We start from the raw sequence: 22,831 nt of genomic DNA, 5'->3' as shown, positions 1-22,831 counted from the left end.
AAAAACCAGCAACAGGATTATCAGACCTTGAATTTAATTTTCTTTCAATTCCTCTATCTCCTGGGTGAGATATGTGTAATCCCCAGAGCTCTGGCCTCCCCCCCTTTAATAAACCTCTTGCCTGATTGCAGCAAGATTGGATCTCTGTGAGTTCTTAGATTCGTATTCTCCCGGTACTAGAGTAAGGGGCTTCCCCAATTTGGGGGTCTTTCAAGAACTATGCCAAATACCCTGCAAGTGTCTCTGAATCTTCTCCCAATTATAATGACTATCATGGTAAAGCTTAGAAGTAAAACAAATCCATTAGTACTTGGCATGACTCTGGAAATGGCTTTTTTACTCTTAAACTCTGAAGCACTTCTCTAATAACTAGAATAACATAAAGAATATCAATCCATTGTTCTAAATGCCTATTTAAATCTACTAGAATATTTAAAACATTAGTAACATTTTTTCTAAATGATTAACAAAAGTAGCTGTCTTAAATTCTGTCAAGGCAATAGCCGAAGCAGTAATACAAGCTATCAATACAATTATGTCTGCAATAATCAAACCTAATACCCTCTTACTTATGTATAAAGCCTGACTAACTTATAGTATCTGCAAATTCTTTTTCAGAATGTCAGGGTCTTCTAATACTCACTGGCCATAAAACAAAAGTGGGTTGATAAACCACCATAACAAACATGTCAGAATTCAATAGTAACACAATTGGAAAGTGTACAATCAATATGACTTACAATAAGTATCATAAAAGAAACATAAGTAATTTTAACATGACCAAATAATAAAAGATTAGGAGCTTAAATACATGTCCTAACATTCAAAGTCTAGATCTTGTCCCAATTTTATCCACTGTAAATGTAGCTTTACAAGGAAATTGTGGATTTTTAAATGTCTTTAAAAATATCCAGAAACCTTCTAAACCAGTCCATGCTTGAGTCAGAATAACTGGTCACATTAAAGTTAAGAGAAAAGTCATTACAACTTCTTCTCTATTTGTTCAATTTTTCTAAGTCAGTTTCCACAGTCTTCATGTTCTCTGTCCCACAAGGTCTAAAAGCTTGAGTCAAAGCTGCTTGTCCAATCTGGGTTAAAGGCAAACAAAGGTCAGTCAGGAACAGATGTCCAGTACAGCTTCTTAGTCACCATTGTCAAGAGAGTCAGGAAGCTCAAAAGGTCAGTATCATTCTTTGTCCCAGCGTTAGCACACCTCACCAACCACTCTAGCAGCTAGCATACTCTTGCAGCATCCTGTGGGAAAAAGCACAAACACACCCTCTTCCTCATATTAATTGGTCCCCTTGATCAAGACCAAACCATATGCCAGTATGTGGATCCTTTCATTTCACCTGGGCATAAGTTTGCCCAGTTGTTGAATGCCATAGTCACTCAAAGAGTTCCTTGACATCCAGATTTTAAAAATTTTAAAATAAAAAGAGCGCGATTCAAATAAATGGAGATGTAACTTCCCCTTTTATTTTATGAAGATATTGTTTTAAAAGTTTTATAGTATTTGTTTTATAATATCTTGTCCTTGAGAATTATTAGAAATCTCAATAATATGGGTGATATTAAGTTGTCAACAAAGCAACTCAAATGCTTGACTATAATAGTCAGTTCCATTATCTGTTATAATCTGATTTGGAACACCAACTATAGGAAAATAACATAGGCCATAAAAAATTATACTTTTAGTTGCTTCACTGTTAAAGCAGTTGCAACTTGAAAGCCTGAAAAGATGTTAATATTTAAATAAATATTTTAATTTTTTAAAATTAGAAATGAGTAATATCTATTTGTCATAATTGGTTAGGTCCTCAAGAGTGAACACCAACCACTATGTGGTATAGGAAGAAACAGAGGACATTTAGGACAAATATTTAAAATTTGATGTGTATATCCTCTAGCAATATCAAATTGTTGTCTCAGGCCATTACTATTTTGATAGTAAAATATGAGATTATGATCTGCCTGGTATACAAATCTGTTGTGGTATTGCCTTCACTAAGGGATCCAAGCAACCCAGTATGTCTTAAAAACCCTATAGAATATGGGACAGTATGTTCTCTCAAGTTAAGTTGTATTTGTATAAGCAATTGTAAAACTCAAGAATTAGCAGTATCAAAAAAAAAAGAAAAATTTTAAGCAATCATAAGCTATTCGCTATATATTGGCTATCAATATATAACTTTAAAGTTGAACTAATTCTTTTAACATTTAAAAACAGTGGCTACAGCACATAATCTAAAAATCTCTGCTGCAGCAGGGGGAAACTCAAGACAATGAACATGTGATCCAATTGTATATACTCTTTTTCCATAGATGAACCATCTATAAATACAGCAATTGCATTATCTATGGGCTGCATGCATAAATTTACAGGAAATATAAAAGCATGCATAGAGAAAAGAACTTTAACTTGTCTATTGGATAATGATTTATCAATTTTTAATTTTGCCTGAAAAAGCCAAACATCAGTATTTGGCAATAACTAATTTAATTGCTGCTCAGAATCAGGAACAAATATTTCATCAGGTTGAGACATTCCCTTAAAAAATACCTTCTATCATACAGTTCTGTATTAACACAGCAAAGGATGTGAAGACCTTACTTAACGAGAAGGAAAGGTGAATTCACATTAATAGTTCCTTTTGCCAAAAGGACTGCTGTGGGTGTAAAGCAAAAATACAGGCAGCCAACAATTAATAATAATCTATATAATATCTGCTATTAACTAACTGCTTCCTCTATATTCTTTGCAAAATCCTTCACCTCTCAGTTAACTGCAGAGTGACTAGGATTTGCATCTAGGTCTCAAACCTCTGTCTGCATAGAACAGCAGACAGAGGTTTGAGACCTCCTGTGGTGAGCTTAAGGCACGGTTTTTAGTCAGCTAACATCTGATGATCTTCGAAAATCACATTAAATAAGTAAATTACCTTTATGAATCTTCTATACCACAATCTTACTAGGGACTGTTTATCTAACAAATTTTTAATTATACCCAATTATTTATAAGCAAATAATTTACAACTAAGACATGAAGAGCATATTTTTGCCTTTTAAAACTAGGCAAAAGCAAGCATGAAGTGACAACACATCTTATATATTTAAACCTGATAAAATTCTCACTTTTTCTAGCTGTAATTTCAAGGAATGAGCACCTTGTCACCTGATGATCTTAGTAAACAGAGATTTTTCTGGAAGAAGCAATGGAACAGCTCTAAGTGGAGAAGCTGCTGGCACCCCTACCTAGGAGTGGTCTAAATATCAGCTTCCAGCAGGTCTCCAGCTGAGCTAACTTCGGGTGCAGGGCACTGAATGCCTGCCTTATTTTTTTATTTTTAATTTTACCCTTTTATACACGAGTTAAAACTAAATCAAAGAGCAAACAACCAATACATAATATTTTAATCATTTTTTTGAACATGAAACACAAAGCAACACTCAATTAAGACACACAAATTGACACACATGGAGAGACAGCTTGGCGTGCCAAGAGACAAACAACACACAAGAGAAGAGAGCTACATGTGTCAAAGGGACCCTGATATTCTTCCTAAGGGACTCAGAACCAGAACTAGACTTTTCTCCAGTGGGAACCAGAGAGTCAGGACGGCTCCTGACTTTCAGCTCCCCCTCAAAGAACTCTGGACTGTTTTTCTGAGACCCATCTTTCTCTCTCTCTTCTCTAAAAGACTTAAAAACACCTATGAGAATTATTTTTAATCCTTTAATTTTTTAGCATCTCTAAAACACATACACAAAACACATATTACCATTACCTCTACCGTTCATTACCTTGTATCTTTTTACAAAAGGTTCACTCACCCTGGCCCAAACTTTTCTTCTGCTTTTTTCCTGTGGTGTCCTTCACTGAATCCAGCGTGCTGGGTCCTCGTTGGCGCACTGCTGTCCAAGGTCAGCTCAAAAAATCAACAGGTCCTCCAGAGCTGGAGTGAGGATTGAAAGAAAAAAGAGACCTTTAGTTAAAGGTTACAATGTGACTTTGGCCCTACAATTCTTTTTTTTATTATTACAATACTTTGTTACAATCTTTTTACGTTAGGAATTACTGCACTTTAAAAATAAGGTTATTTTAATGATGCGCCCCCTCTCTCTCTCTCGTGTGTGTGTGTGTGTGTGTGTGTGTGTGTGTGTGTGTGTGTGTGTGTGTGTGTGTGTGTGTGTATGTATGTATGTATGTAGAAAACTGTGGATTCCAGGAGAATCAGATTCCTCAGAGGTGGAGTTTTTGGCAATTGTGATCTTCTGATGTATATGATCAGAATCTAGTTTGCCTCTTTGCAAGAGCTTAATGTGCTCTTAACTGCTGAGATTTCTATCTCTAGCCCCAACTTCTTAATTTTTATAAATGGTTCTGGGGACCAAATATAGGGCTTCAAACACTTTGGAAGCCGGTTTGTCTATGGAATTACATCCTCAATCTGTTAATATCTTACTGAGGCTAGTTTTTAGATGTAATGTTACTGTAGTTGTGTGTGTGTAAAAACATGGTTGTGTTAAGATTTAATGCTACCTGTAGCTTCAGCTGTCCCCCAAAGGATAAGGGGGTAGACAAATGTGATCTCTTTTTAAACATGATTCATTTGGTGTGTGTTTATGATAGTGTGTATTATGAATGTGTTAGTGGACATGCATGTGGAAGTCAGAGGATGCCTTTCCAGACTTTAGCATTATTCCTGTCTACCCTTCACTTCCTGTCATGGAAGGGCTGGGTTTATAGACATGCATTCCTAATAGCAGGATTATGGGGCTGACACTCAGGCAGTCAGTCTTATAAGGCATGTGCCTTTTACACACATTCCTCGTTCATGTGTGATATTAACAAAGACATAAAATTCTCCTTTTTGGGACTCTGATCTAGTAGGTGGTAAATGGGGATTCCCTATTGGGCAGTGTTACTCAAACAGAATCCCAAATGGGTTTATATTTTACGCTTGTTTTTCTTGCACCCTCTCTGATTCTGTGAACATTTACTAAGAAATGGTACATTTCCTAAGAAATTTCACTTCTTCCTTAGGTTAGAACCTATTACTGTGTCTTGCTATGAAGACATCAGAAATGAGAGAATTGGTTATGTTGGTGGAAAGCTTGTCTAGCATATTCCATTTCTAATACCTCTTCAACCAGGTATGGTGAGGACAGCACGCAGGAGGTTTGAGAGACAGATTCAAGGATCGTGTTTCATAATGAGTTTGGGGCCAGACTGCACTATATGAGATATTGTTTCAGTACACAGCAGACACATACCACATCCCAGACTTGGCTCTCCCCACTATCAATGCCTGGGATGGTGGGTCTTTCTTCATTACCAAGTCTAAACTAACTAATTCTTGTATAGAGGACTTGGCAAAAGGCAACACAGATTTAAAAAGACTGCTGCAAACCAGGTGTGGTGCTTCACATCTTTAATCCCAGCACTTGGGAGACAGAGTTAGGCTAACCTGATCTACAGAGTTAGTTCTAGGCTAGCCAAGGTGATACAGTGAGACTCTCTGAAGCAAACACTCAGACAAGGCTATCATTCTCTGTGGGAGAATTAACCTCAGGACTTGCATTTCTAGTTGCACTGTTCCTTTAACACTGGCCTTATTATTCCCACTGACCTCCGTTCATACTGGGAATCAAATCCATGACCTCATACTATAGGAAAACATTTTATCATCAAGCTACATTCACAGCTGTTCCTAAAATTATTTTTCTGTGGGAGATATAAGCAATGTCTCTCTCTCTTCCTGGGGACCAACAGGCTGAGGTGTGAGTCCACTAAAATTTATTCTGGGAACCCTACAGACCAACGAGTGGGGTACAGGTAGGAGCCTGGGTAGCCTAATACCGCTCTGGTGGATGGTCTCTGCCCAGCATGCATAATGGCCACCCATGTTGAGGCAGAAGGAGCCCTCTCCCCAGTTCTTCCTCTCCTGTATACTTTTCCTCCTCCCCACTGGGATCAAGTGCTCACAACTGGTTGAGAGGGGTGGATGGGTGAGGGTCCCATGGCGCTTTTCACCACCACCTTTTATAAAGGAATTGTCAGCAGTCATCACAGCTGTGAGGTTGCTTTGGAAGAGGCTCACCTGAACTCCTGAGGATGCTGGCAGTTTTTCTGGGAGAACAGTCCTACACAGCACCAGTCCATAATTCCTTCTCTCTTCCTCACTGATGAAAATTTCAGAATGCACAGAAGACTACAGTTGACCCTTAGATGGAGGTGGGCCAGAGGGCCTGTTTTCTTCTTCTTTATACTTACTAGAAAATGGAAGACTTGCAGTTTTATAGGATCTAAATGACTGGCAAATCTGTGGCCAGGGGTTACCTCTCATGACAACCTTCTGCATTTGTAACCACAATAACAACAAAAAAGGCCAACAACAAATTGCTCTATCTCCCTTTATAAGGGCTATGTGTGGGCTAGGGACTGACTGGTCAGGACAGTCTCATCAGCGCTATGTCTCTGTCTTTTTCTGTCATTGACAACTGGGCCATGATGACAAATGAGGGCAGAAGCTAGGAGGCACTTGGTGGGATCTGCCCGGCATGTTTGTTGTAGCCAGTATGCTTTTGGTTAGAATTCATAACTGCCTCATAGTTTAAGTGGCAGGTGTTTTCATAAGTGGAAGGGTGGCCCCGTGTGGCTGTTTAGAGCACCACTGCAAATTTCTTGGCTCTTCTGGCTTCAAACTGAAAGTGCCAATTATTTTTTTATTTTTTTATTCTGGATGTATCTGTTGTTTCTTTTACCATCTGACTGAGTATGGCAAGAGTGGTGTTGTATGAAGGCAAAGGCACATCCATAAAGGTATTCAAATTAAATCCTGGATGATGGGGCTAGAGAGATGGCCCATCGGTTAGAGTTCCTATGTTCAATTTCCAGCACTCACATGCTGGTTTCAGTTTCATGTGTCATGTGTCAGATGCTCACTATTTCCATGGATACCAAACATGCACATAGTGCATATATGTACTCTCAGAGCAAACTATCATATGTGTGTATATATAAGCACGTGTATGTGCACGTGTATGTGCACGTGTATGTGCACGTGTATGTGCATGTGTATGTGCATGTGTATGTGCATGTGTATGTGCATGTGTATGTATATGTGTATGTGTGTATATGTATATATAATGTATATGTATATGTATATTATATGTATGTGTATGTGTATGTGTATGTGTATGTGCATGTGTATGTGCATGTGTATGTATATGTATATGTGTATGTGTGTGTATATATATAATGTATATGTATATGTATATGTGTATGTGTATGTGTATGTGTATGTGTATGTGTATGTGTATATGTATATGTATATGTATACTGCATGGCAGAGGTGCTACATGTAGACACTATGGTTGGGTTGATAGTCCCAGCTGACTCAAGCTTTGCAGTCTCTCTTCTGTCACAACAGACACATAAGTGAGGCTTGCAAATCTTCTAAACCAACCCATCTACCTCACTATACAGCTGGACCATGCAGGAGATGCTAAGTCTCAGAATCTTAAGAAATAATACATGGTTGTTCTTGGGAGGCATTCTTGAGGCTCATTTTTATACAAGAATAAAAAACTGGACAATCCTGGTGTGAGCTATATTCTCTAAGGAGGACACCAACATAGGATTAGACATGCAAGGAATCTTGGGGGAAAGCTAGCCAGATGGACAGGGATAAAGACATTTGCTGTCAAGATTGCTGGCCTGAGTTTGATCTTTCACAGCTCTCTCTGTTTCCCCCCTTTTGTTCCTGAGGTGTTTCCACCACAGTCTCTCCAAAACTTGCAATACATTTTATGAGTGTATTGTGTGTGTGTGTCTTGGTGCCAGGTTCTTATGACCACCATACCACGTCTTATGATTAATAGGTCAACAAATTTTGGAAGGGGAAGGCTAATATGTTCTACTTTATAAAATGAGAAAATTATCACAGAGGATAGGCACTGGGCATGTAGCTCAGTGGTAATGTGTTTGCCTAGCATGCTTCAGGCTCTGGGTTCAACACTCAGCACTGGGGAGAAAGGGTAAGCAGGGTATAAATGTGCAAATCTGAAACCTTAGCATGGAGGCAGGAAGATTATGAGTTTTAGGTCAGCATGGGCCTAATGACTTTGAGGTCAGTCTGGAATACATATCAAGAACTTATCTCAAAAAGTAACATAAAATAACCAATAAAACAAAAAAGAGTGGTCCAAATTGAAGAAAAAAGTTTGAGGAATTCCAGGGCTTCCTTGGAGGATAGAGGGTGAGTAGTATTCAAACAAAAGTTTCAGCATAATTGTTCATTTCTGTTATTATTGCATTAATGTAATTTATGTTATAAAGTTATAAACTTATACAGTAACCTGTGTTACTTATGCATTGTTAAGAGCACCAGGAAGACAGCAGCTGTGCTGTGTCCACTGTGCACAGAGAGAGCAATGGCCTCACTCTGCATCACATCAGTCACTTGATCTGGTCCTTGTTACGAATCTGTGGGCTCCATTTTTCTGAAAGGCAATAGTGGTACATGAAGCTAATGAGGAGGCACAGATGACAATAAAAATCCTGAAGGGGTCACTTAGGGTCACCTAGGAGACACTCCTTCTGGGAACATATATGAAGCCATTCTTAGAGACGTTTAACCAAGTGGGGAAGACCCACCCTCCAAGGGGCAGCATTTCCAGTGGGTAGCTTAGATACAAAGAGTCCCAAGGAAAGACTTGTATGTGCCTATCTGCTTTCACAGCCACTTCCTGAGTGAGCGTGTCTATCCCTACCATTCTTGCCTGACAGGAAACTTCAGTTCCTTCGGCCTTCTCACTTAAACTACACAGCAATGACTACAGGAATCTATGAAGCCTCCAGCACTGGACTGGAACAGCAGAGACAGAGAGTGCCGGAGGCTCCCAAGTGTGCAGATGACCACTGTTGAACTACCCAGCCTTATTGGTTCGGTTGCTCCAGGGAAGACTGACCAATATTGCCTTTTCTTTTATAGGACAATTTTTTTTAAATTCTAGAATAGGGAAAAGGGAATTTATTAAAGACACACTGACCTATTATATGATGCCCAAAAGTCACTGAACCAGCTGACAGCCAAACCTCATAGATCTTCCCTCACCACTAACAAGACTCGTTACAGAGTTCCTAATCCCCACAGATGTCATTGTACTGTGGTACATTTTTCTGGCCCATGTGCACATGAGATTTTTTGTTTGGGATCATACTTTCAACTTATACAGTTCTGGAGCATGCAAAATAATCCCTACTGAATAAATGAATAAAAATTTATATTTTCACATATGAGGCTGGCAATGCTTGGGCAGGTGTCTGCTTTTTTTTCAAGTGACTAAAGTGAGAAGTAGGGAGGACACACTTGGCCACCAAGGTCAGCTGAAGGTTAGGGGTACCTCAAGAAAGACTTGAGAAGAAAGTTTTGATGACCCAAAAGTGTGTGTTACTTATCTTTACCATAAAAGGCTGACAGGCAATAGGGTCTTCTAGGGAACCGATTTTAAAGACAATGAGAGTTCACTTTGGCTCCTGTGCTGCACCTGCCCAAGAGCTCTCTGGATTTGCAAATAAAACACACACACACACACACACACACACACACACACACACACCCCAGCTAATTTTGATATGTCCTGACTAGCTCAATGGTTGGGCACCTCTAAACTTCTCCACGGCTAGCAAACACTCCCCTCTTATATCCCGGAGTTAACATCTTTTAAAAATCTATATTTCACTTCTGCTACCACAGACCCAAATGGAAAGTGGCCCTAGGACTCTTACATGCAGTTTCATCTTTCTTTTTCCATCATGGCGATTCTCTGTTTCTCCTCTGTCCCTTGGTCCCTTGCTCATTTAGTCTAAAAGTCTCTCCCCATCTTCATGCCCAGCTATTGGCTGATTGGCAATTTTTTTATTAATCGAAGCCAGTTGGGGGCAGGGATCTTCAAGTCTGGAGACTGCAGCTTTTGGAAGCTGAAATAAGACAAGGTATTAGAACCAATTCCCAGTAGCCAAGTTTACTCTCTTCTGTATACGGCCAGTGCTCCGATCGGCACACTGGAGTGAGTTGAGATGCTATGTATCACAGGAGGGATTATTTTTCTCTTTTTATTTTTTTATTTTTTATTTTTTCGAACCAGTCAGTCACCATTTATTGGATACTAGTTCTGTCAGGGTATGACGGTTCAGCCGGGTGAATTCTTCTTAGATCTGAGCGGGCCAGGCGGTTATGCTCAGCCATGCAGTGCCCTCCTCAGTGACCTCTTTAGTGATATTTGTGTCGCTGCTAATGTTTAAGTTCATTGTAAGAAACGGAGTAGCTGTAAACCATTTAGGCTGCCAGTCCCGTGCTAATCTCTGAGATGTATTTGTTGTCATACCGTCATACCCTCTCCGAAAGGCTCCTGCATTGCCACTGAGGGTGAAGTCCTGCATCAGTGTCCAGCCTGGCAGCTCTCCAAGTTTAACCTCCATGAGCCTCTTTTCTTTCAATGGCACAAGGGACACCATCTTAAAGTCCTGGTGTTCACGGAAAAATCTATTTTTCTCTTTTTAAAAACATTTATTTGTAATTACCTTGTGTGTGGGTATCTATGTGGGGTGTGTACACATGTATGCAGCTGCTTGTGGAGACCAGAGAGGGCACTGGGTTTGTTGGAATTATGGGTGGTTGTGAGCATAAATTTTGCCTGAGTTATGTCTTTCCCCTCCCTTGTGTGTTTAGTGGACTGGACTCAGAACGTCATGCATAATGGTGGGCAGAAGAATCTATTCTTGGAGCTGTGTGCTGAGGTCAGGTGGGAGACTCACATTTCAGTTCATGCTCTCAGAGTCGCCTTCTGCCATGAACACTCAGCTCACCCCACCTCACCCCCAAAGGCTTCTGCAGACTAGTGTGTTTTAGGCCTCTGCTGATGCATTTCCATTACTCTCTGTCTTATGTCTCCCAGAAATCCCTGCTATCCCTTGGGGGCAAACCATTCATACACACTAAATAAACATATTTAAATCTTTAGAAAAATGCCCACAATGCTGAAGCCAGGAAGCTTGCTTCTGTTGGTGATGTGGCTCAGTTAGCAGGACATTTGCATAGCATGCTAAAGGCTCTGGGTTCTAGCACCAGCACTATAGGAGCCATGGGTGGTGGCACACACTAGTATATCACTGGGGAGGTGGTTGCAGGAGAAGAAGAAGTTAAAAGCATTTTTTGACTACATATTGAGGTAGGCCCGCCTGAGATATAGAAACTATGTCTTAAAAATTATGCTTTAAATTCACAATGTAGATATACCCAGTAGTACTCATCTGTACTCTTAGAGTTAACATGGTAGCTATCATGTGATCTGCCTTTATCACAATTAAAACAGAAGCTAGGTCTTAATTTACTAAAGAATGTTCTATGTATAAGTGGCCATTCTGACTTTTTTTTTCTGGAGTTAGATTCTCTATGCTAAGTCAGGGGATGACTTCCTGTTTAAGATTAAAATCAGGGGTAAAACTCTATGTAGAAAGCAGGAGTCAACCCAGATTTGCAAGCCAAAGATATGAGCAAAATCAGTTAATTGGAAGGCATGAGCCTGGCTAAGCAGTACCCAAGTGGGTCCTTCAGAGCCCCAGAGCAGATGTCCTTCCTCTAGTGTTTCCAGTAAGAAGCATCTGGACAAGTATGGATCACTCTGGTCCTGCATTCCCCTCCAGCTGCTTCACCTTAGCATTCTAGCATTTGGAGGTGTGGAGGGAAGGCTGGATACAAAAAGCAAGAGCATGCCAGCTGCATGAGAGACTGCCACCTCTTGCTCAAGATAGAATGCAAACATTAAGCCAGCAGAAAGGGTGAGTAACGCAGAACTACATTCGATAGGCTGCTTTGTTGTCTACTGAATCAGGAACCCAGGTTTACCAGCCTCCCATTTACCATTGCTAGTGTGCTATTTTCTGTTCAATTTTTGGTTTGGATATATTCTATATGTAGATTAAGGCTTCACTTCTATAATGCATTCTTAATGGCTGTGCTGCTATTTCTTAGTTTTAGAGTATTGAAAAAAAGTCTGTAAGTAATATTTAAAAAAACCTGTGTGCTGGGGGCTGTAGTAAACCAGTTTTAGCTTAAATCCAACTAGCTCACAAATACATGAGACTCAGACTATCATTGTCTGATTTGGCTTTCATGACTGGAGATAACCCTTAATCTACTCTTCTACGCTGGCCTGGTCACCTTCCCAGTGGTGCACCCAGATACTTGCTGTTTCTTCTCCAGGCCACGTGCTAATTGGCCATCGCCCCTCATGGGGGTTTCCTCTTTCTCCCTCTTCTTCTTCCCCCTTCCCTTCCTTATCTCTCCTCCTCCAACCAGGTCACTCCAACCCACCTACTTTTAATCTCTCCAGTACTTAGCTGTCGCCAATTTTATTTAACCAATAGATTTAAATAATGAACAAGTTTCATACATCCAAAGCTTGTAAATGTGAGAATTCACTCACAGGCATAGACCTTTGCTTCAGGTACATATTTTAGTATTATAATACATAGCAACAGACCAAACAGGGGGCATAATCTATATCAGAAAAACTAAATATATTTCTATTTTTCAGGGAGAACTATGCAAGCAAGAGTGAGAAAAGAGGAAGGGATAGGCAAGCTTTGGCAGCTTTGTCCTGGTCACTCAGAGAGAAACTTCTTAATGAGTCTCAGGGCATGAAATGAACACAGGATAGCAAGAAACCAAGTTTCAGCAGAAGTCTAGATTTACAAGGGTCTTAAGCCTACAGGACTGGGGAGAAATGGAGGTTGCAGGCAGGAGGCCAGCGGGAGATGGCTGTTGCTGGTTAAGTGGAGGACTCAAAGGCAACAGGCATATCTGTTATTACTTATTACCTGCCCTGAGTATGCATGCTTGTATACACATTCACAGAGTCTGGAGGAAGATATCCTACTCTCTCACCCTCCAACTTAACCTCTTAAGACTGAGTCTGTCATTGAGTTTAGAGCTAGGGTAACAATTGATAAGTCCTGGGTATTCTCCTGTCTCCACCTTGCTCCCCCTACCAATACTTGCTTTCTTCATGGGTTGTGGAGATTTGAACCCAGGCCCTTATGCTTGTGTAGCAAGCACTGCTACCCTCTAAGCTATCACTGGCCTCCAATGTTAGTTTTGTTCCACTGTGTACTTCAGTGTAAAATCCCACCATGACTATACATCTTCAGTGGCTGCAGTCTCTTCAGCAAGACTGGCTTGGAAAAGGTGATACAGACAAGTGGATGCGTAGAGGGCAAGGAGAGGGAATACAGGATGCAGCCTTATCAGGAGAGATGTGGGAGCAGGAACTTAGAGCTGGTGCTAACCATGAAGTTTTAAGTCCTCAGGAGCACAAACATTTTGTGAGAAGAACTTGGTTTCCCAGCAGACTCAGAGAGATGGGGTTTGGGTCAAAAAGACAAGGAAGTGGTCATAACTTGGGGCTATACCATTGACTAATAAAGAGGTGGCATGACTACCTGCTCTACTTGGTGAAGATAGATCCAAATAACCTCAAATAATGTCTAAATTAGTTTTTACTTCATCTTTGATTCATCATGTAGCATATCCTTTTTGGTTACTGAAAATGTCTTCTGACCACAGAATAATAACACTGGGGTTGTTTTTGCATGGGATATTTATTGTTGATGTCTATCAACTTCATGTTACCTGAGATTAGTCAGAATCATTCCATCAAGATGACCCTCAGAAGGATGTGCAAAACCAATCCACAGTACAAGGAAGAAAGGAGCATGTGCAGCTCAGGAAGGGCCTTGCTCATTCTAGCTGGGGAATGCAGTGCAGGGCAGTGTCTGTGAGGTGTCTGCATCTACCACAGCTTGTTCCTCTTTCCTGATAAGGAAGAAAAGAAGAACATAAATCACACAGGAAACATTCTACATCAATACAAACACAGCCAATGTCCCAGGTTCAATTCCCAGCATCAATCAAAACCAAAACCAAACAGAAACACCCAAACCCCAAACTCATCTGTGTTACCTAGATGTGGTGTGTTGGTGCACATGCTTCTGATACCAGCAGTAGGAAAGTACATTTAAGGAAGGCCAGCCTGGTCTACATAGAAAGTTCAGGGCAGACTGGTCTATATAGAAAGCTCAGGGAAGCCTGATCTACCTAGACAGCAAGAACTACACAGACAGAACTTGCCTCAAAAACAATTATAACTTAGGACAAATTGTCTGAACATGTGTTCAGCACTCATATACATCTAAAGTACGGGCAGTACTAGAAACACTACACTGCCGTAATCACTCCTTTGCAAACTGTTCTGGGAACATATTGTGGGAACTGATGAGTTCGAGAGAATTCTAGGTCCACAGATTTCCACTTCTCTTCCTGTAGAAACATTTTTTTCCTGAGTACAGGTCTCTTTTTTGATCATTTGATGACTCTTATCTTTTGACATTGTATCCTCATTTTTATTCATGTGTAAAGTAGGTTTTTGGATAAGTTTGATGAATATGGAATTCTGGATTCTTGAGTACATGTTGTCTTGAGAAGGTGGAAATTCGGAAAGACACACCAATACCCGAAAGTCACTTCTCCTTCTCAGACCTTATTTTCCTCATCTTTATCCAAAGACATTGGTTTTATTTTCTCTTCCCAAAATACTATTTCTAATAATCTCTATCAAGCAAATAGTGACTGAAACTTGCTGTTTGAAACTAAGGGAGACTGGGACACAGCATTGGCAGGCTTCATGGGCAGTGGTTACTACGACAGCTGTGGTTGTCTGTTGGAGACCACTTCCATGCGTCCATCTTTATAAACACTTTGGCCATTGGCAGCTGGGAATACCCTGGGGGTGGGGCGCTCTTAGTGAATCTGATCTGAGAAAGGAAGGATGATAACAGTTCCATCTCCTAGTGAACTCTGGAAGCTTATAGTATGAAATGTCAGCTGGTGGGATGGCCCAGCGTACAACAGCTCCAGTGCCTGCCTGATGATCCACACACAATCCCTAGGAGTCATGCAGGAGATCAAGAGAACTGACATGTGCTAATTGTCCTCTGACCCTACATATGTGTAGTACTTTGTTAATTTACACACACATGTACACACACATGCACATACACACTCACACAAGTGTGTAGAAATCAATTAAAAATAAAATGAGTATCCTTTTATATGCATAATATAAACACCATCCAGGAATGGGAGGCTGCTGTTCACCTTGGGACCTTACAGGGGCTAGCCTTGCACTGCACTGACCCACTGTGTAGGTTTTATTCAGGGTTAAGTCCCACTGTGGTTTTCCAGAAAAGTCCCTATTTTATGATATCTTTCATGCCCAGCATTTTTCTTTTGAAAGCCATAATTATTACCATATAACTTCTGAATTCCTGCAATGTCATCCTTTGTAAGACTGAAGTCTTCTGAATGGCCTCTTTGATAAGTAGGGTACATCACAGTACCAGGAACAGAAGAGTGGCTCAGACCCAGAGAGTGGCCAAATTCATGGGTGGCAGCAAACAGGAAGTTCACTCCTACAGCCAGGGAAGTGTATATGATAAATATTAAAATAAATATATAAACACCTGCAATATAACAGCCACATCATAATGGGAAAGAATAGTCAATACCCAGGCTTCCTTGGTTATTGGTTACTTCCTTCAAAAGGGAGTAGGCTAAAAGGAGAGTGCATTGCTCATTTTCTTATGGCAGTGACAAAACACCATGTCCTCAGCAATCAAAGGAAGAAAGAATTTATTTTGGCTTATGTTGCTGGAGGGATGGAATCCATAATGTCAAAGAAGTCATGGCAACAGCAGGTGGCAGGAAAGTGGTCTGTAGATCAAATTTCATATACATACAAGGGAAGAGACTCAGAGAGGGGAGAGGGAGAAAGAGAGGGAGGGAAGGTGAGGAAAAGGAAGAGGGAAAGAGAAAGGGAGAGGGGAGAGAGGGAGGGAGGAAAGGAAGGAGTAGAGAGAGAGAGAGAGAGAGAGAGAGAGAGAGAGAGGAGCATGAGCATACAGTAGGGTATTATAATCCATCAAAGCCTGCCCTCCACCAGCAAGATGCCACCTTCTAAAGGCATCATAACCTTTCTAAAAAGTGCCATCAACCAGGAACCAACTGTGCATTTGCAGGAGTTCACGAGAACATTTCACATTCAAATTAGAATAATGGGAAGAACTTTAGTCCTTTAGTGAGTGACCTAAAGTTAAGAACATATACCCTAAACCAACCTCCCAGATAAGGAGTCAAAGGAGAGCAGAAAAAATGGCTATGGCAGTTCTTTATGAAACCAGAATTCAGGGAAAGAATAATATGCTTTGCTGGAAAGTGAGGCAGGGCCATCAGGAAATGACTGTTACTTCAAATCTCTGTGTGTTAAAGACTCTGTGGAGAAGTTCTGACCAGTGCACTCTTGGAAACCTTGGATGTGAGAACTGTGTCCATCTCCTTTGGGCTACTAAGGAAGAAACAAATTAAATTGATTGCATATGGTTATTGTTGGCTTTAATTTTTTAGAAAGTTAGAAGCTATTCTGTGTGACCTCAAGGTCTGAGATAGTTAATGACTTTAACTTTGAGCTTTATGTTAGCTTTGGGCTAGGTAGGGGCAGCTAACTGCTTTGACTGCCCTCAGCTAACCTTTTAGCTTCATGACCAGTAAGGGTCCCATTTTTCCTTATCCTGTTTATTTATTTTTATTTAATCTGTGCATTCATTTACAAGAATGAAGGTGAGAGGACAACCTGTGAGAGTTTGTTCTTTCCTACCAGGTAAGTCTCTACATATCCCACATACAAATTAAAAAAAATATTAAATGAGAAAACATTTAAAGCATCTAGTACATTACTTGCCACTTATGCAATGACCATAGAAGAGACACAGAACACTGTACCTTCATCCTCACTGTCGGTCCAGTACTCATCCTTGTCAAAGTGAGCATCTCCGCCTAGGCCTGGCCCAGGTGGGAAGGCATGACCTAGGGTGTTTCCTGGTCCATCAAATGGGAAGTTGTCACCATGATCTGCAAAAGCACAGTGATTTCTATCAGAGTCTCAGTTTTCCATGACCTTCTCCTCTCTTCACAATCATGTGATTATGAAGATTGGAAAGAGAAGCCAGTCTAGTTGTTGACCCCCTTGGTACCAATAGTCAGTTTCCCACAGAAGATGTGCGGCCTGTGGGTCGAGTCCAGGTACCTGTCTTTATTAGGTCCACTGCCCATCATTGTCATTGTCAACCTGTGTGTGTGTGTGTGTGTGTGTGTGTGTGTGTGTGTGTATGTGTGTGTGTGTGAGTGATACTGAAACTAGAAACCAAGGCCCCTCCCACATGTTAAACATATGTTTCACAAATTAAAGCCCTCTTGAGTGCTCATGAAAGGACTTAGACTTTGAAAGGAGAACACTAATATAAACAACACATACTTTTTCCTTTTTTTTTTACTCTTTTTTTTATTGGATAGATTTTATTTACATTTCATATGTTATTTCCTTTCCTGGTTTCCCCTCCATAAACTTCCTATCCCATCCTCTCTCCCACTGCTTCTCTAGGGTGCCCCCTACCCATTCACCCCCTTCCACCTCCTTGCCCTGACACTCCCCTACACTGGGGCACTGAGCCTTGTCAGGACCAAGGACTTCTCTTCCCATTGATGCCTAACAAGGCTATTCTCTTTTACATATGCAGCTGGAGCTATGGGTCCGTCCATTTGTACTCTTTGGATTGTGGTTTAGTCCCTGGGAGCTCTGGTTGGTTGGTATTGTTGTTCTTTGGGGTTGCAAACCCCTTCAGCTCCTTCAATTTTTTTCTCTAACTCCTTCATTAGGGACCCCATTCTCAGTTCAATGGTTGGCTGTGAGCATCCATCTTTGTATTTGTTTTGATCTGGCAGAGCCTCTCAGGAGACAGCTATCTCAGGCTCTGAAGGAGCTATCCTTACCTCCCCTTGTGAAGGCAATTATGATGTCCGCAGTCCCCCAACTAACCCTCTTGAAGTTCAGTGGGATCTGCGTGCTCCACATTCTGAGAGCTTTTTTCACAATTTGATCCACTAAGAATCGAGGCAAGTCTGATGTATAGGATATGATTCTGAAGGCACACAAAAATTCAGTGTTTGAGTTTTCAGGAAAAGGGTTTTGTTGCTTCCATCAGAATGAGCTAAAGTGAGCCTCACCTGTAGGTGACAATTCTTGAATGCCACTTTGGACTGTTGGGCATTAGTGAGTATTCAGCAACATCTGGCACTCCACACCTAGGCTTCTGCATTATCTCCATGATGAGGGGGGATAACTTTCCAGTAATGGGAAGGCCAAAGAACTTCTGCATTTCCTTGAGTTTGTCCACTAGACTGTTGGCTTTCTTTGTTTTAGAGTTGTGGAGGTAAAATTTTCTAAGATAATTCTGGTAGACAGAGAGTAAAAAATCTTTTATTTAAAAACCTGCATTTCTTATATTTGCTGTGGTTGTGGATTTGGATAGTGATTTGAAGACAGACAATTATGGAGTAAAGTAAATATTCACTGGTGAGGGGAGATGGACTATTATGCTTTTGCATAAGACAACTAGAAGAATGTCTAACGCACTGCATTCTCTGTGCATACTCGAAAGATAAACACACCACCCACTTTTTAAAACTTGGTGTTATTCTTAAAGAAGTTAAAGTGTCAGTGTGTCTTCAGCAAGCACAACAAGGGCTGGGAAAAGGTCTCAGTGAGAGAAGAGCTTACCTCAAAAACCTGAGTTTGATTCCCAGAACCTATGTTAAAAACTCAGTGCCAGGGAGGAAAGGCAGGAGGATTACTAAAGACTACCAATAACAAACTATGACCTACACACAGACACACAAACAAAGACAGATACATATACAAACACACATATATGCACAATCATGTATATACTCACAATACACTCATATACATACATGCAAGCATGCATATAGTCAAATATACACACACATAAAAACATAGGCACCACACATAATATACAATATCCATACAGAAACACATAAATATACTACACATACATGCACACACATACACATGCACATACTCATACTTGCACATACTTACATTTCCACACATAAACACACATAAACACAAACACATACATATATACACTAACACACAGATATATACAAACATACACACATATACACAAACATATATAAATACAAACACTTATACATATACACATACACTCACAAACACATACACACAGAGAGAGACAGAGAGAGACAGAGACAGAGAGACAGAGAGAAAGAGGGGGGGGGAGAGTTTGAGAACGTAGTAAGACACTTGGGCATCAAAGACCCTATGGGGAGATGTGAGGTCTACTAACCATGCTTGAGCTGCTCCTTTCTGCATATTATCAGTTCCATAGGGATAAAAGTCATGTGCTTATTAGTTTAACTAGTTTGACTTAACCCTAGTCCAGGAAGAGACCACATCTCATAGCATCCACATGCTTTCTTTAGGTTCACACACTGAGCCAGCAGCAGCCTGGTCTTGAGATTCCTTATCTGTAGTCCCCTTTCCCTCTTTCCTCAGCCCATTCTGCTGTTAGTATAGCCCATTTAGGAGGTGTCAGAATAAATCAGAACCCCAGATCTTCCCAAGAAAACAATGTCTGAAGTATCCTGGTCATGGGATGGGAGATCTTCAACCAGAATATGAAGAGGCAAGACAATTGACCACAGCAGCAATTCACGAAGGCATTGAAGACTCTTCCTAGGGGCAGGTACACATATACTGCCTCTGCCTCACAAGTGCTGGATTTAAAGTGGTACAGAAATGCCTCTGTCTTGTAGGAAGACACGTGGCTTAGAGAGGTGAAACAGCAGACAAAGATTACTCCAGTTGTCTGTAATCCACTTCCAAGGAAATTTTCTTAGGAAAAGTGTACAGGCTAGAAGCCTGTGTAGTGGGAAGATTGTTGAATGGCTTACCATCTGTTCAGTCATTTGCTGACAGTATTAGAGTGCCTGGTAGTGGCTGTCCACAAACTGACCAACAAGATACTCTTTTACTTGTTGCCATGGTGTTTTGCTCAATACAACAAATTCTCATTATTCACTTATAATAATCACGAACACATTCTTTTTAAATAAAAAATATTGTATCCTTTCTGGAGCTGTAGACCTTAATGAGACACTCTTTAGATGACATGCTTGCATTCTCGTTTCAATTTGAGACAAAAATCTTGCTCTTTAGCACTGGCTAGCCTGGACCTCATTGTGTAGCTCAGGTTGGGCTCAAAATACATAACAATTCTTCTTCTATTAGACATTCTGGTTGCTAAGCAAAGGGCCTAAATACCTTTGTAAGAGCATCCTGGAGAAACCGGAATCAAAACTCTTAAAAAATACTATTTGGTAAGGTATAATTTATGGTTCAATCTACTTTTTTCATCTTTTAAAAAGTCAAGCTGAGTATGAAGCACAGCTCTATTCTTATGCTTCAAGCGCGTCAGTCATTGTCCAATTTTACCAAATAACAATATATTTGAAAAATCCTGATTTCTGAGCTAGAAAAGCTTATCCTGATTCCTACCTCTATTGTGGTAGCAAGAACACGAGTCAAGGTGACTGAGCTCTATCCAGGCTAGTGCTCCTGATCAGATGACAGTCTATACTGCATTCCTATGGGTAACCACTGCACATGTGAGCTTCTATCCTCATGTTACTGGTGCTAGTTTAACCCCAGGGGATAGAACATAGATGGCGTTAAAGCTTCTAATGTGCATGCAAGAATGTTACACCTTCTTTCTGCGATTTCTGACTACTGGTCTCACTGTGAGACCTTATCCTTAGACATCCATTTGAGTACAGTTTAGGAAAATAATCACAAGTTGCAAGAAAACAGTAACAACACTTGCATTCCTAAGCATGGGTGAGATATTTTAGTGCTGCATTAAGTATGCTACAACCTCTCCACTTGGTGACATCATTGTTATACTTCTTCAGTTTCTAAATTGAAACATTTAAGGCCAGAAATGAAATGGAATGTCCGAGTCTATCTAGAAAGCAGATAAAGAAGCTGGCATTCAATCAGAATTTAGGAAGGCTTAGAAAGTTGGCTTAGATGGTTATTCACAGAAAGCATGCACTGCTTTTCTAACCAGCAACATTATGCCCAAGAATATTTACTGCCACACAAGCACTGAAGGACAGATTATTCAAAAGCACATGTGAAATGTTGGTGGTGAGAGAACCATATACCTGAGCCTGTTCCCACTGATGTGCGCTCACATCTCCAGCTTCCTGGGACACTGGCAGGGCCCGGCAGCCTGGCAGCAGACACACAATGCAGAACAGGGTGAGCCGCATAGCTGCCATCAGTAAGTGATTGTTCTCAGTCACTTTGATGTTTCCTGACAGGGGCTGGAGAAATTTATATGGCTTCTCAGCCCTGAATGTGGAAATAGGTGACTCATTTGCACGCTTTCTTTCTTTGTTTTTAGAATTTAGCAACTACGAGGAAGTATTGTGTTTTTATATTGGCAGGAGGAGCACATGATATTTATCTTTTAGATGACCCCCCACACAGTGAATCCACAAGAAAACTAGTTTTATTTATTGGAATCAAATTACTACTCTTTCAAGTCTTATCAATGACAGAGTTTTGGATCTGCCATTGTATTCTGTATCTTACAAGGATTTTTCTAAACATTTATAATATGGGGAACAGTGTATAAGTCTCAAACAGCATCACTGAGCAGAAGCAACAACATCCCCAGTAACAAAAAAGAATATTGTTGTACCAAGATGAATTTATAGATGAATTTATAGATGAATCATGCGTGGGATCCAGAATTCAGTAGGCTGCCGAGGCAGGAGAACTGCTAGTTTGTGGCCACATAGTCAGTTCGGTGGCTACGTAGGGGTATAATGATGAAACTAGGAAAGGAAAGAGAAAAGGAAGGAAGGACAGAAGGATGGAAGGATGGAAGGAAGAATGGAGGGAAGGACTGAAGCAAGGAAAAAGGAGGACCTGGAGTATTGTTGGGGTTTTATAATCCTTTGTACAGGAGAGAGATAGTATTGCAGGTGGAGGGACTGTGTAGCAACTACTGCAGGTCTAGCCTCTAGCCTTTACTCTCACAGCCTCCTGTTGGGTACCCTTTAAGCAGGTGGTTTCTCTTCTCACTGGTTAGTGCTAGTCCTAATTTTCTTTAATTAAGGACTCCTACCAAGTCTTCAGGAAGAACCCGGCATGACTTCTGTATGTACAATAAATGAGCATTTATAGATATGATCTCTATCAGGTAATCACAGTGCTGTGAGATGTTCATTAATGATTGTTTTAGAGTAAAGTCATGGATCTTTTCACGTCTCAGATAACAGGACAAGCCACAGACTGGGAGAAAAATCTTGCAAAAAACATATCCAATGAAGGACTATTCTTAAACCTATACAAGGAACTCCTAAAACCTAACAGTAAGAACACAAATAATCTGATTTAAAAAATACATCAAGGACCCAAACAAATAATTTATCAAAAGAGATAAAAGCTAAGTAAACATAAAAAGATGTTTCATATTGCACTTACCAGGGAAATGTGAATTTAAATAGCAACAAGCCAACTAAAACTCATCAAAATGCTTCAAATCCTGAACATGGGCAACAGTAAAGGCAACATATACTGCCAGTCACTTAGGAAAACAGTTTGGCATGTCCACAGCTAAACCTCTGCCTACCATATGAACTAGCAAATGTACTCTTTACTGTCATGAAAGAAATGAAAATTCATGCCTGTATAAAATCTGCAAATGCATGCTTATAACACTTTTAGTTACACTGTTCAAAACTTGAGAACACTCAAG

At 40.5% G+C, this 22,831-nt stretch overlaps 1 protein-coding gene across 1 annotated transcript; it reads right to left on the bottom strand.

Annotated features, from left to right (window-relative positions):
* Positions 1–10,219: 10,219 nt before the first annotated feature.
* MMP7 (matrix metallopeptidase 7) lies at positions 10,220–21,344 on the bottom strand (the record flags this gene model as incomplete). The annotated part of the gene is made up of 6 exons (XM_080930133.1): positions 10,220–10,500; positions 15,377–15,538; positions 16,905–17,033; positions 17,952–18,100; positions 18,186–18,412; positions 21,228–21,344. 6 exons carry the CDS (start codon positions 21,342–21,344, stop codon positions 10,220–10,222), a joined length of 1,065 nt encoding a protein of 354 aa, XP_080786259.1.
* Between the last annotated feature and the right edge of the window lie 1,487 nt (positions 21,345–22,831).

Source organism: Micromys minutus (genome assembly GCF_963924665.1).
Source record: "Micromys minutus genome assembly, chromosome: 16".
Classification (NCBI taxonomy): Eukaryota; Metazoa; Chordata; class Mammalia; order Rodentia; family Muridae; genus Micromys; species Micromys minutus.
This window is presented reverse-complemented; position numbering and strand designations above follow the sequence as displayed.